Genomic DNA, 15670 nt, shown 5'->3' with positions numbered 1-15670 from the left:
AGCAGTGAGCACCACAGCGTGGACAGTACGTGTTAAACCAGCCTGGGTAAATAATGACGCAGTACGAGTTTGCACATGTCCAAATGACAAGGCTACTCAAGTCCTTCCAGAAGGAGATGTACACTAGAACAGTCTGCCTCATGCTGCCTTTGCTACTGAAACTCTTGTAAGAATTTGAGAGTATGCTAATGCAATGAACTGGTACTTTAAAATTTCTTTTTCAGAAATGCATTCATTTTATACTGCTAGGATGCTCACTAAATAAAAGACAAGTAAATATCAGCTCCTACATCTCGAGAGTATTTTCAAAATATTGACGAGAATGTATCAGACAGGATGAACTAATTTTCCTTTTTAAAAGCTACCAGCTGCATTTCTGTACTGCGTTGCTCGGGGCCTAAAGTACGCCTACACCGAGTGTCCCAGGAAACACCGCCTCCTACACAATGTGTAATATCTAAACTTAAAACAGTGCAAATTAAGCAAAGGAAACAAGGTCTTTTAAATGTTTTATTACAGAAAAACAAAAGGCTTACACTTGACTTAAAAAAGCAGCATTATTTAATGAATTCAACCTTATTACAGTGAAGTTGCTTTAAGAAACCTTCCAAAGACTGAAGAAAAGAAAATGCCAGACCCCCCCTCAGACAGCGTTCCAGATTACTTGCATGACCACAGCAAACCCCTTAATTTCACATCACTACTGACACCCGTTATATGACTTGTATGCTTTTCTTCTCCCTTTGTCTTGTTGAATATAACTGGGAGAAGGATTCGGTGAAAATGGCAGTACATTTCAAGTTTAATTTTCAACAGTTCAGTACATATCTGATTGATATTACAGTTCAGAAGTGACTGACACACATGCTTTCTTCCTAATTGTAGCAGTTAAATGTTACAGTTTTAACAGATCCTAGTGTGACCTGTTTCTTACACAGTATTTATCATAACCACGTCCGCATCCCACAATATTTCTCAGCAAGTTATTTGGCTACTACTGATTATAAACACAAAAATAACCACAAAAATGAAGGCTCATAGTTGAAACAGTTCTTAGCAGTGCAGCGTAATTCAGAATGATTTTTTATTACACACCATAGACAGAACAGCAGTGTTCCAGTGACCACTTCATTTTTTTTCTTAAGTCAAAAGCTGCATGTTTCCAACCTGAGCCAAAATTAAATATGTAATTGATCTGTATCTGAAATCTTAACAAAAGAGATGAACCAAGAAAACATATTACTGCCTTAAGAGTCCTACATTTTGGCTTTTAGCACTGAGTCATGCTAAAGTCCAAAGAAATTTACGGGCTTGTCATTAAGTGATGATTATTTTTTTTTTTTAAACAACTCAAGATTGTACACCATGTTTAAACACATTTTTAACCATCTCACTCTTCAAATATATACTAAAACTATGCTGCAATGAGTCTGCCAAAAAAAATTTAAAAACCCCCAAACCAAAAAAAAACTAAAGACACCATGTACAACTAGCTATGATAAAAATGAAAAAAGGCAATTCATAAAAGAAAAGAGAAAAAAAAAAAATCAGTCACTTGCTACTCAGTATTCTATGAACTAATTTTTTTCCTCTCCTCCTAAAAGGAAAAAGGTTGGACTCAAAATCAGACATGGAATTTTCCTGAAAAAAATTCTAATCTCCTTAGATACTGTCTATACAGTATGATAACAAAAGTCAGGCATCTACTTACTGTATTCTGCACTGCAACATAAAGGCAGCTGTTACCAAGCTACTTAAACAGAAGAAACAAGTTTCTTTCCTACAAGGAAAAAGGATGCAATACATTTTACCTGGTTATGATTTATATCATTATCAGGTTTACTCAAACACAGAACTTGTCTACTTAGGCTTATCCTTTTTTTTTTTTTTAATTTAAAATTCCTAAATTTAGTGCTATAGCATAGTAATGTCTTATGTGATCAAGCTGCCTTATATGGAGGACATTATAATCTGTATTATACAGTAACATAGCCTTAAAAAAAAAAAAAAAAAGAAAAACAAAAAACCCCAGCATGAATACAAAGAGGAAGAGCAATCTAAGTTTCATTTCTGTAGTATTCTCTGTGACATCAATGCCAAAGGCTGCTTTACAGCAGCAGATTTATATCCTTAGAAATTTTAACCCCGGACACAAATTAGTCATTTTCACACTTTTTTCAGGTGACTTTTATGAATAAACAGGTAACAAAAATGCGTTATACAGACCGATCTCTACGAATGTTAATATTATGCTCCATTAACTCCCTCCTTCAGAGCAGGTAACAGTCTCAAACAAAAGTATCAACACCAACTACTTCAAAGATATATAACAATCCGAACTTAACACTGTAAAACAAGTATACACTATTCAAAAAGCTTGCCATTAGAGTGTTATGCAAAATAGTCAGAGGGTGTTTATATTTATGTCTTCCTTTATCAAATTGTACTGTGGATTCAGAAAACTTAAAAGATCGTTTGCACTATATGTTTGTGTAAGCACTCATACAAAACAATTTAATAGACAATCATCTTCTGAAAGGTTTATAATGCAGTTTTTCAATATTTTTAGCTGCTAAAGGACTAATGAAGACTTAATTTAGCATATACCTCCCACATCCTATATCAAGTAAACATTCCTGACTGCCAATAATTATATTATTACATGGTAAAACAGTCCTATAATTCCTAATAATTTACATTTGAATTGAGAAAATAGAAATGTTGGTGTTCTTTTTCCAAAATAATGTGCAACAGGTAGGACACGTGACTTCTTGGAAAACTCTAAGTTGTCTTTAGCTATCAGGGTCTGAAAACTTCACAAATCTCAATCTTTCTTAGTTTTCAGCCTTAATTTTATATGAATGAGTAGTTCATAGTAGTAGTTCATCACATACACTAAAGTCAAGTAACATTATCTTTATCTCACTGTTCTGGAAATGAACAATTCAAAACTCTTCAACAAAACTAGTGTAGAATTGTACCTGCAAATTCCTTCAGTTTAAATTGCTCTTCATTAATCTATTAAAGACAATTAAGAGAACATCCATATTTTTTTCTGTCAATTTCTGCGAAAATTTGAATACACGCAAGTCAAAACTACCATAATGCAGACAAAAAGGTCCTCTTTCATGAATATCATCAATAAATGACTACCTTCAATAAATAAGTCTATTTGGAAATTCTAGAGAATTCTTTTGCTAAACAAGTTAGTCTTTTTTCTTTTCCATTATGTCTTTCTGTTTGAGCTCCTCATCTGAAAGTTCTGTATATTTCCCGTTCTTTTCCTCCTCTTGTTCTTCCTCACTGCCTTCGTCTGTGAGCTCCCGATCACCGTTTTCCTTTTTAGCTGCCTCGTGTTCATCTACCCCTCCATCTGTATCAGCTGTGCAGATTCCATAACACATAATGCTGATGACCCCCAGGGGCAACCCAAAGAGAAAGCATCCCAGAAGTGGTGAACTCTTGAACACAGACTGTTGAAACACAAATTCGAAGTAAAAAACTCTGAGTAAATATACAAAATTACTGCATTACTTTTCTGATCACTCTGTGTATTTATTCAGTAACATCCAAAATGAGAGAGACAAGTTTTGTTGGGTTGTCTTGTGGTTTTTGTTTGCTTGTTGTTTTGGTTTTTTTTTTTTTTTTTTCCAGAAAGAAGGAGTCGTCCTCATTTTAACCAATACTACTATAAGTTCAACAAAAAAGTCTTAGAACTTCAAATACTACAGTGTTTCATGGGGATGGTTAATGTTAACATGCCAACTGTATACCCCATTCATTGTTTGAAGCTTGAGAAACAATTGTTCTAATAATGCTAAAATAACACTTTGAGGCAACCTGTTTCATCTCTTATTTGTGTCTCATTCTCAAAAAATACTTTGAGCAATAATGGATCCGCAGAAACATACTGTTATTAGACAGCTTCCTACTGAAGATTACTTTAGTGGCACAAGAGGAAAGACTTTTGGTTTCAGAAACTGACGGCTAAATGTTGCACATTCACAGAAGTTTAGAAGCTACTCACACAGAAACATATGAGTTTCAATTTAAATTCATAGCACAGTTTGGTTTTTTTTTCACTTGTGCAGGACAAGTGAAGAAAGGGATTTGTGTACATCTTCCCAACGAAATTTTGTAAAGCATAACTAACCTACAAGAAAGATAATAAAAGTATTTGCTTCAAAACTACATCAAGTGTAGTATTTAATCCCATTATGCCCTAACTAATTAGACTGAAATCATAGCATTTCTCAGAAAATGAAATTGCTATCAATTTCAGTGAAAGGATGTCAAAAGGGTCACGGAAAAGATTTTGAATTCTCCCTGTTCTATGCCTTAAAATACATGTCAGGCTAATACAGAAAAGGAGTGAAAAATGAAGAAACTAACACATGTTGAATATTTAGCAGACCGGAAAATATTATTAAAAACTTTAATCAAGCAGTTCCTTTAGCTTAAACCTAATGTATATATACCTATAATATATACACTATATATTATATAAACAAAATTACATAAAAATATTTCTAAATCCTCTGAAAAAAACTGCATCTTGATTGACAATGGTACCATCTAATTTAACAAAAAGTAAAACTTACCACTACAGTAGACTTGGCATCATAGATTATTCTCTTGATTCGCTGCAGAAGTCCATCACCACCCTGTGCCTGAAATTTCAAATGGAACTATGTCAAAACTGCTGACACTTTTCAGTTATGATTCCAAAAGTTCATTCTTCAGACCTTGCAATCTTAAGTCCCTTTAGAAGGAAATGAAAAGTAATTATTCTTGCATCTCATGATGCCCAGACACTCCAACTTCTCAAGCATGGATAAATATTTCAATAGTCTCACGAAAAAATCCTCTCACGATAATTTTAAACAATCAGTGCAAACTTTAACAGTGCAGCTGATAGATTTTTCTAACCGCTTCTGTCATAATACATAAACAAATATCTGAGAAATAAGTAACAAGAAGATACGAAGATGCAATAAAGAAAAATTGTGTCAAGCAATCACATACTATACGTACATTGCCACCTAATTTAGCAGTCTTCAGAATAACTAAATGAATCCAAAGGGAATTTATCTGTTGAACAAGACCAGTTTTCACCTGCCTTGAGTTGCTGGAGAAACAAATGGGAAGAAAACCTATGTTTTGGAAGTCAACTGATCAATACTTGACCCTTACCAAAACTCTCAAATCACAAAAAAGTCCACAAAGATGAAACAGACTCACATAAGACTACCTATAGGGCGTTACAGAAAATAACAAGAAAGTCAAGGTGAATAATCCAACGCTTCCCAAGAAAGGGAGGGGAGGGAACGTTATACTTCTCAGAAAGTTCACTGTAGTTCAGAAAGTCTGCATCCTATTACTTGTTTACCAGTATACTTAAAGACTGGCATTCCTCAACAGCCGCACAATTTCTTGGCCCTGAACATAGCGAAAGTGGTGATATTTTGTGTCTATAGACACTATTTAGCTTAAATGAAGTCATATCCTGTACTGTCTGCCTTGTATTAGCACTCTCACATAAGTATAGAGATATGAATTTAGACAAACCTTTAATCATTCTAACTGAAATACTGCAAACAAAAGGTAGAAAGACCTAAGTGACACTATGGCAAAAAACAGAATGCATCACAAATGAATTTCCTCAAAGTTAAAAAAAACAGACAGAAACCAATATCATTTTTTGTTTCAACCAGAAGGATACATTTAAATAGAGTCAAAGAGATTGCTGTGGTTTGGACCAAACTGGCCACTGAGTGACCAACAGATGCTCCTTCCACTTACCTAGCAGCCCATAAGTGTTGATAACATAATTCAATGCAATTAACAAAGCATTGAAAAAGTGAGAATTGAGGAACAAAGAACCACCAAGTAAGTTACAGGGATACTCCTCACCTTGCAACTGGAAGCATGACCAGTGAAGTCATGAACAGCACGCAAATCCACTGTTATTATGTTGCTACATCAATTTGTCAGATTAAATAAAGTACCCGATATGACTGAAATGATCTACAGCATTACTTGTCATTACCACCCAATGACCCAAAACTGCTAGCGTAGCATGAAGCTAACACAGTGAGCATTCAATATACGGTGAATTGGGGCTTCAACCAACATAGGCTTCTCCTAGGAAGCAGTCAAATTATTTGTTAATCCTGCTCCCCTTCATTGTAAAGCCTTTGTGCCCCATAAGTGCAAACTAAAGCTCTGATCCACGATCTCTTTCCTCATCCACACAACACAGCCTTCTGTCCAACTTACGGTACATTGAGGGAATAAGCAAACCTGAGTTTGTTTTGCCAACATTAAAAAATTGTCCAAGCTATCAATTCCAGATGGATTTATTAATTCTGTTGTCTTAACAAAAGACAGCTCATTAATAGTTTTAGAGTAGAGGGGTATGTTTGTGTCTGTTTGTAATATGCAAAGCAAGTATACCACTATTTTTTTAATCTGAACCTATCCTTCATCAAACTATTGGATTTATTAATTTACCATGCAGAAGGACAGAATTGAATTATGCACTAGAAAGAAGAGAAATGTTAAACAAATCTTAAACAAAGCAAACCAGGAGACGAATAAAAAGATCTCCATTTACCAGTGAAACCCATAAAAGGAGTATCAAGAGAAGTCAGCTAACATTATGCTACAAACAAAGAAAATCTTACTTTCTACAAGACATTCTGTAGTCAGAACAGTGAGCAATGGCGTACCTCAAGAATTCAGAATCACATATTCACTGACAGCGCCCAATACAGGAAGACAGACAGGACAGGAAGATAAAGCACATGGCATAACAATCAGAGTAACCAATTTTTCCCCCACTTTAGCTTCAAGGAGATAAAAACCAAACAACATATTCCAAGTCACAATGAAGACTTACTTCAGCTGTACCATCCAAGATATTGTTAATGAACTGAACCATGTCTTCTGTGTTTTCAATGTGCCTATCTGGTAGAAAATACTGCTGATTGGAGGTATTCAATACAACAATAGTAGGGATTGTCAAGTCACTGGAAACATAAAAAAGATAGTTTAGACATTTAAAGAAGTACTGTGTAAAACACTGCAATTCAAATAATTCCTACACCATTTAAAAGATAACCATTCATCTTCACTTCATGCGTGTTCCTTATAGCAGATAGGCATGAAGGAACAGGGAAGAGAATCACCTGAACGGTATGAGCATGTTTCTCATTAATATTTTTCCTTCACATCTGTGTCAGTGATGCTATTGAAGCTTATTGCATTTTACATACCCATAGTGACTGCAAATCAGGCACCTTATGACTTGCTAATTAGTAACAAATCACAGACAGTAACCTTGTATTTGAAATGTACTATTAGCACAACATACTAAGCGTGTTAGTGCACAAAGGCAAAAGTATAATCCAAAAATTCAATCAATAGAGCCATAGTCCAACTGACCAACTCTATCAATCAACTTCTATCCGTCAAAAGAATAAGCCACACCAAAGTTTTACTACATCCCTTTCACATGTGGCAGATGAGCTACAAAGTTATTAAACAATTATTACTCAGCAGTTGACCTGCACATGCATAAGCATTGTTTAGTGTCACAGAATCAGGAAGAAAAAAAAAAAAAAAAAAAAAAAAAGTTGTAAGTTATCTCTGGAGATAAACTAGTATTATCCACTGTTCAAAGTAGCCCTAAATTCAAAATTAGATCAGGTTTAGGAAAATTTAATACTGTACAAGTACATTGTTCAGCAAGAAAGATTTAAAATACATTAAATAAGGTGAAAAATCTCCTGTACTCTTTGCTTATTTTCTAGTTCTGTCAATAATGAATTTAAATACTAGGTGGCTCTCCTTCACAGCAGAAGCAATGCAGATCTTGTTTTTCTATGTTTTCACTCTTGTCTAATAGCGCCCCACTCACCTATATTTGTAATCTATGTAATATTGATGATGATTTCAGCCTTAACTGTGGCTATCAATCCATAATCAATTATTTCATGAAAACATTGTTTAGTGTTTATTCACAATTCTCATTGTCTTTTAAGTCACACAAATTATTCTAAATTTTCATATACATTTTAGGTGTTTTGTTTGTTTGTATTTTAAGTCAAATTCAATTCCAAACCTAGAAGTCGACAAGGTTAACACTTATACATGAAAATTTTTCTAAGCCCCTAGAAAGCTGAATACTTTAAGATTTAACGTGCAGACCACATTCCTAGTACTCAAGTTGAAAGCATGGTGGCACCTCAAAAAAATGTAAGGCCAATTACAGAGGTAACAAAATAATTTCATCCTTTCAAAGAAACTTAAAAAAAAAAAAAAAAAAACAAATAACAAAACATTGTCAACGGTGACAACCTGCAACATAATATTCTCTAAGTACAAGTTTCCCCTTGACATTTTTATTCTCTATTTATGAGGAAGGTACAAGAAATAAGTAGGAGACAATCAACCCAAGTCAGGTGTTTTTGCAAGTGCCGAGTACAAGTTATCAATCTCTGCCAAAATACCTCATCCCAGCCAAAACAGAACAAGTTTTATTACTTGGACACAGAAAAGATCTTCCCTCCCGCCCCCTCCCCCCCCCCCCCCCCCCCGCAAAAAAGTACTTCTATTGCAATTAACAGTCTGGTAACTGAGACTCTTGGAGTTGGTTGTAGAGCAGATGAAAGATAAACTCCATACACGAATGTTATATGCTATAGAGATTGATAAAAACGTTTAACATGTTTCTTCCAAAAGCTAAGGAATTAATACTCTAAATACACCCATAGTTGACATTCCAATGATGCTATACACCTTTGCTTGCACAAAGATGTAGTTTTGCTTTCAGTAAAATACATAATATTGTTTTCTTCTTTTGAGCACAGTTTGAAATATACCATTTTTAATCCAACAAAAGCATGTTCATCCACTGCTGAAGAGTCAGATAAATTATAATGTCTACTAATGGAGTTACAGCCAAGTTCATAAGTGTACTTCTGTCAGGGACTACTACTACTATCCCCACGAATTACACAATACTTTGTCCTTTGTGAAGAAACAGAATTTCTTCCTATGTACACAGTAAAAAAGTATTCTGCAATAGTTCTCCCCATTCAGGAGGCTTTTTCTGTTTCCACTTGCTGCCATCTAGTGGAAAACTGAAGCACTTGCAATACGGTTTTAATCTAATTATTCCAAGTAGCCACATGAACAGCAGGTACTTCTATCACTGAACATATTTTGCTGCTTTCTTTTGCTGCTTTCCACTTATGCTAGAAATGTATACACTCTGTTTAGAAAATAGTTAAAAGCATGTGAGTACTCAAACATCAACTTCCCATATATTACAAATTATAAAATCAGGCATTTTGCAGATTAAGTTGAACAATCCAGCTGAACAAATCTTGCCACTACAACCAGATCACTACTGCTGTAAGTTGCAGTTCTTTCTTCTTTCCCTTCATTTTCTTCCTCCCAGGAACCTCATCTCCCTCCCCTGTTTCTTTGCACATCAGGTCTTATACTCGGTAAGAATATACAGGAAGACATTTAAGGGTTTTGCTGGATCAGCAAAATAACTCCCCTACTCGCCTAGCCAAAAAAGCAAACACTTTTCTGCCAGATAAACAGACTGAAACAGCTCAGCAGACAGTCAGACATAAGAGTCTGCACAGGAGAAGCAATAAGGAAGTGAGGAAGGTCTCCCTCTTGGCAGCCATTAAGCACTGGATCAATCACATCTCTTCAATTGTGAGACAGCTGTTTTTACATTAATTGCATTCAGGTGTCAATCTACAGGCATTCCACAGAAATACAGACCTTGTGTCTCCTGAGTCCCCATGACGTTACCAGAACCTTTAGGGGCATGAACACTTGCTTTGTTCATGCTTTAGTCCCCAAGAAAGAGGTTTGGAAAAATTACAGAACTGGCATATTGACCCCTGTTTCTTCCCTCTTTCACTCACAAAGGCAAGAAGAGAACAAGTAGTCAACTGTAAATGCCACGCAACTTAACTTTCTAAGGATGCATTTTCAGACAAGCATCATAATAGGGGCAAGTATCAAGCATCTTGTTCAACTACTTGTATATTTCAAAATGTACCATGTACATAGCAAGTGCAGACAGCATCTTCCATGCATTTTATGCTTCTTCTCTGCAGAAGCATATTTCTATGCATCAAGTCGTAAAAATGCATCAAGAATGAAATGTGCCTCTCCAGAAATAAAAGCCATAGATAACGCATAACCATTATTTACATTTCCTGTTACAAATTGACATAACTTGCTTAGTGCCCTGTAAATTTAATGAAGGAAAAAACCCACAATTCTAACAGAGCAATTTAACAAAATAGACGAAAAGGATAAGCTTTGTCAATCAGCATTATCAGAAATCCACACTTCTAATATTAAATTATGCAGTTTAATTTAACAAACAACCGATACTACGTTACATGCTGAATTCTGAGGACAGTGATTTATTTTTTTTAACCCATGAAAGGCAGGAATTCTTCAGAAGATGATTTTCAATTAAATGTACTTAGCAACAAATACAAGGAAAGAAAGAATACTTAAGTGAGAATTTACTTACTCCATTATTAAACTATTAATGTAATCATTTCCATCCATATGGCCAAACTGGAAATCCCTGTACAAGGAGCAGTGAAAAGCAGAACGGATGAAAAAGAAAACAGAATAATGAGTTTCAGGAAAAGTTCTTTCTTAAATATTTTTCCTACAATTGAAGATGAGAGCACACACTCAGCAATATAATTCAAAAACTGATGATCTACAAGACAGTCAGCAACCCAAAACACTCAGTTAATGGAGTGGTCTTACTAAAGATTAGTATATGAATATAAAAGCAGGCACTATAACATTAAAACATTAAAAGTGACTGCTGCATTAGAAAGGTTAATGCAGAAGTTCATTTACAATACCGTAGTACCGTGTGTGCCCACCTGTGAAAGTGGTCCCGATAATCTCTAGCAACTTCCTGAATAATAGATTTTAGTCTGGAGGGAAAAAAAAGTGACATTGATAACCCAGGATATACTCAGTCAAAATACAAACAATAAACATTGAGATTTGCCCACTAAGCAGCAACTAGCACCTCATTAACAATAAGGATTCCCTATTCCATTAACAAAATACACCTCGTTCATCTTTCTTGGTTTCTAAGGGTTGAAAGGCTATCTACTACATAGTGTCAACATGAGAAAAGCACAGACAGACAGATCTATTGCTTTCCAAAGATGCATCACTCTGAAAAAAATCCAAAGAGGTCTGGGAAAATAGCATATACAGTACTCGAACAATATTTTATAATTATGTATTCAATGAGAAAGGGACAGGGGAAGGTCTTGTTCCTCCCAGTCTCTTCAGCAAACTAACCCAACTGAAAATGCTCCTTCTTAATTTAAGTTCCACAGACAACTAATAGATAAGCATCACTAAATTCATTAACACAACTGAGATGAAGAACAGTCATTTGTTTAAACTTACTAAGTTCATCTCAAAGTCATTTGAACGCAAGTACCCTTGTCTATGTTTAAAAAGTGACACAATAGCTTTAAAAAGCTATGTGATCACTGTTTGTTCCTGTGATCTAACAAATGACAGTTGAGTGATATTGAACTCCCATCATCTCACTGAACTCACATGTGCTTCAGAGCCATAAATTAAGTAAATTCAGTAGGCTGAAGTTATAAATTAGAAAACATCCACAACCTCAAACCATTCATTTAACCTAGCACTTCTGAATATTTAAGACACTTCCAAAGTCCTCTATATCATATCAGCACATTTCTCCCATAGTGCCACCAATTCTCAATTCTGTACCTGGTATGTTCCACTGAAGAGTTTTTATCATCAATGACTGCAATAGCCACAAGTTTTCCTAAAATAAGGAATAAAATACTTGAAACCATTTATAAAGAAACACACATTCTTACATGGAAAAATACTCCTACCTAGAAGATCAGATACTCTCCAGGGACAGGAATTAGTTTTAGGAATAAACCAATCTCGATGCTGAATAGCCTCTTCTAGCTGACCAAATTGTGGTTTTCTTAAAGCTACTGAAAATAAATTTACATGTGGCTTAATGCTACACCACTAGCATTCTGTGAAATGCCTATCTGTAGAAAGAAGTCAAAAGGGGAAAACACACAGATAAAAATTAATTCCCTACCCAAGCTGCGTTACCTAAATAGGAGGCTATGAAAAACTTCATTATGTAATGGCAATTACAAGTTGATTCTAAGTGATTGAATCACTATTGTATAGATTCAGTACCAACTATTAAGGCTATTGAAAATTTGGAGTATTATGCTGACAGAAAAAAACATGGAAAATTTACTGGCAAAGCCCAGAATTCATTACATCAGAAAAACGACTTAGTCCACAGACCTCTGTCAGAGGAGCTTAAAGACCAAACATCAGAATATACCGATCTTTTCAGGACACACTTTGTGAAGTTTTTCTAATTAAAAAAAAAAAAACAAAACAAAACAAAACAACAAAGCCTCGTAAGTTGAACCAGATCAAAATACGTTTAGAAAGCTGGCCAAATGTTCTCCAGATCAAGCGCTTCCTGTTAAGAAAGCAGACCTGTTAACAGTGTAGTCATCAGATGGATTAACTAAAGCCTCAAGCATGCAGAAGAACACTTTGTTAAGTCTCTCTTGACACCATGATTCACTCAAAACCCTGCCCACCAAGCCAATCTATTGCTCAATTCCTACCTATCACCATGCCACAGAAAGAATTCTTCCCCAAAAAAGAAACTCATTCTTGTTCAAGTAATACTGAAGAGTTTTGAGGGCGGGCAAGAAAAATGATTCATTCCCAGGCTTTCTTGTGAAATAGCAATAGCCTCCCCCACCCCAGCTTCTTCCATACCTCAATCCTCACTTTTCCCGTTTCTTTCCACGCCCTAAGACGCTACCTAGTATACTAGGAGACAACCACTTTTTAGACAGGAAAAGAAGTCGTAGATAAATTTCAGGTACTGTGTATTTACACAGAAAGCTCTTAAAAATAAATGATGGCTTCTCCGTTGTATTAATAAACTTTTTTTTTTTGTAATTAGAGGAATTGTTAAGACAAAAACATACCACAAAGAAATATAGCTACATTTAAACAATTTATAAGAGCACTTCTGTAAATAATCTTTTAAAATGTAGGTGTAACAATATTAGTTTGACAAACATGTAAGAATTTTTAAAACCTGAAAAAACTCAATGTTGCATTGCATATAAACTTCTTTCCTTGGAAACAGAACATAGATTATAAGGTATCTTGACCTGGAAAAATCAACACTTGCAGCATTTCTTCTGCTACTTCAGAGTACGCATACCTTAAAAGCAGTACAACATACTTGCCTATTCCAGAAGTCACTTGGCTGCAAAGTTTTCATTTGGCTTGCAAAAGTTTTATTAGAGAAAAGCTAAAGTATTCCAGGACAGGTCCACTTTGTTACGTGCTCTTCTCCCTCCCTTACCATATCTACTTTAAAGATATCTGAATCCATTAGATGTAAGACATATAAAACCATCCATATTTGATACTTCTACATCAAGTCCTAAAATTTCCTGTAGGTATTCCAAGAGTTGATATGTAATTTACACAAAACCGAAGATGCTCTTAAATTAAAAGTCCTACTAAATACTACAGGATTCGACACACTAGTTTTTATGTTGTGAGGAAACAACTAGTGTAGACTTTGGATGAACGTTCTAGTCAATAGAATAGGTCTCGCCAACATCAAAAAAAGATTAGCACTATAAACTCTAACTCTGAGATTAGCTCATTTCTAAGGTTTAAAAAACACATTCTTAGTGCTGTTTAATTTCTCCTAGTGTTAAGTACAAGAGACACCAAAGAGTTCAGTGGTAGCACCATCTCACCTGTATCTCCAAGTTCATACAGCGTAAAGCCATCTACATTAAGATAACCTTGAAATCTTTCTCTGTTTATCCAGGATGACAAATCACCATCTTCGTATTCTTAAAAAAAAAAAAAAAAAAAAAAAGCTGAAAGTTAAACATACAACATGCACTAAAAAAATTTGTTTTGGTAAGGTGGGCATCACATTTATTTCTTTCAGTACTATAGAGGCAAACGCTGTTTTTTTCCCTTTTTTCCTTTTATTGTTGTTAGACAAGATCTCACACATTTCTGGATATTTCTCTTCAGTTTTAAAACTTTTAAAGCAATTTCAATTGTTGAACAAAAAGTGTGTTATAGCAAAGCTTGAAAAGCTGATTTGATGACTATTTTTTCTCGAATTAAGGATAAACCATGCTATTCTAGAAGATAACTGTGACCCAGTGCAGAAAGGAACAGTTTCAATCCCTGTTTTTAACAAGGGGGAGGGTCAAGTTTGACTTGTGAGAGTCATTAAATGAAACAGAAAAAAAAAAAGACAAACTAGATGCATTAACAGAATTGTGAATGTAAATGAACAAATATTTACATGATTCAGAATCAGTTATACTGAAGGCTACAGTTTCAGATGCTAGATGCTTTAACCTGTATAGAATCAAATTCTAACACATACCAGCAACGCCATTATAATTAGATCTTAATTACAAGTCAAAAAGGAAAATGTATATAAACAGATATATGATGCATATACACACACACATATAAATGCACATTAAATAAATTTCTGTTAAATCCTATTGTATATAACGAATTATCATTAACTTCAGGTTAACAACTGTCATAAGATTGTAGCAAGCAATTCCAAGCATAAACCTTCCCATAGATCTGCATCCCATTCCCCTGACATAGGGAAGAAAAAAACCCCAAAATAAACAGCAGACAAGGCCAGGACATTGAAATGGACTTCACTAAACCTTTTTTTTTTTTTATTAGTAAGCTCTTCAAATTTCTGCCCAATCATAACAGTCGCATATATAACCTTATCCAGTCTCTTATACCCCATCTTTATAACTTGTTTGATTTACAATAATGTTTCTAGTACATTATAAAGGAGTAAAATTTTTACAAAGTAAATTAGAAACCTGGGTTATTATGAGTTTTGTGTTTGTTTTGAAAAAGTTTGTTTTGGAAAAAGCAAGCAGGTCACACAGGAAAAAGCAAACAGAAGTGTTTCTCTTTGACAAGCTTTCCTTCTCCAGGCCCACTTCAAAAAACACAAAAAAATCAAATGCAAATCAAGGAGGCTGTAGAGTGAATTTTTGCCTCAAGGATGATTGGTAAGGCAATAGACTGAAGAGGAAGCTACAGCCACCCTATGAAATCACAAAGAATATCCTTGATGGCCCATCTGGAGTATTTTTCTGCAGTACTACTGATCAGCAGAAATTAAACCAGCAGAATAATCTTCTGAGTGATATGTTTTCAACTTAAAGTAAAAATTTCCATTTAAAACAATCTAAATCAAGAGTAGATGTTTCTGTAAATAAACAGTGTACCCATAAGCCAACCCATTATATGCATATATAAGTACACGTGTGCACGTGCATCTAACAGACTATAAAGCATGGGCTGTATAGAACAGCCTGAATATAATCTAGCACTTATATATGGATATCCATACATACGGATATACATTTTTTATATAAATGGCAGGTGTACTCTCGTCAGTGGTGTTGTGAAACACTACGAGTCTCAGGTGGCCATTCTACAGTCTAAACAAGACAGTCAAAGCAGT

At 34.8% G+C, this 15670-nt stretch overlaps 1 protein-coding gene across 1 annotated transcript in view; it reads right to left on the bottom strand.

Annotated features, from left to right (window-relative positions):
- Positions 1 to 502: 502 nt before the first annotated feature.
- The window catches only part of TMX3 (thioredoxin related transmembrane protein 3), a 33164-nt gene continuing 17996 nt past the window's right edge, over positions 503 to 15670 (bottom strand). The window contains exons 10-16 of the mRNA XM_082479288.1: positions 13896 to 13994; positions 11827 to 11884; positions 10947 to 11000; positions 10577 to 10633; positions 6902 to 7031; positions 4602 to 4670; positions 503 to 3473 (exon numbers count right to left, since the gene is read on the bottom strand). Coding sequence (XP_082335414.1) covers positions 3207 to 3473; positions 4602 to 4670; positions 6902 to 7031; positions 10577 to 10633; positions 10947 to 11000; positions 11827 to 11884; positions 13896 to 13994 — 734 coding nt within the window. The 3' untranslated portion in view covers positions 503 to 3206. The remainder of the gene's footprint in view (positions 3474 to 4601; positions 4671 to 6901; positions 7032 to 10576; positions 10634 to 10946; positions 11001 to 11826; positions 11885 to 13895; positions 13995 to 15670) is intronic.

The sequence above is a fragment of the Vanellus vanellus genome (genome assembly GCF_965231255.1).
Source record: "Vanellus vanellus genome assembly, chromosome: 2".
In the NCBI taxonomy this organism is placed as follows: Eukaryota; Metazoa; Chordata; class Aves; order Charadriiformes; family Charadriidae; genus Vanellus; species Vanellus vanellus.
The sequence above is the reverse complement of the archived record's forward strand: the minus strand, read 5'-3'. Positions and strand labels throughout refer to the sequence as shown.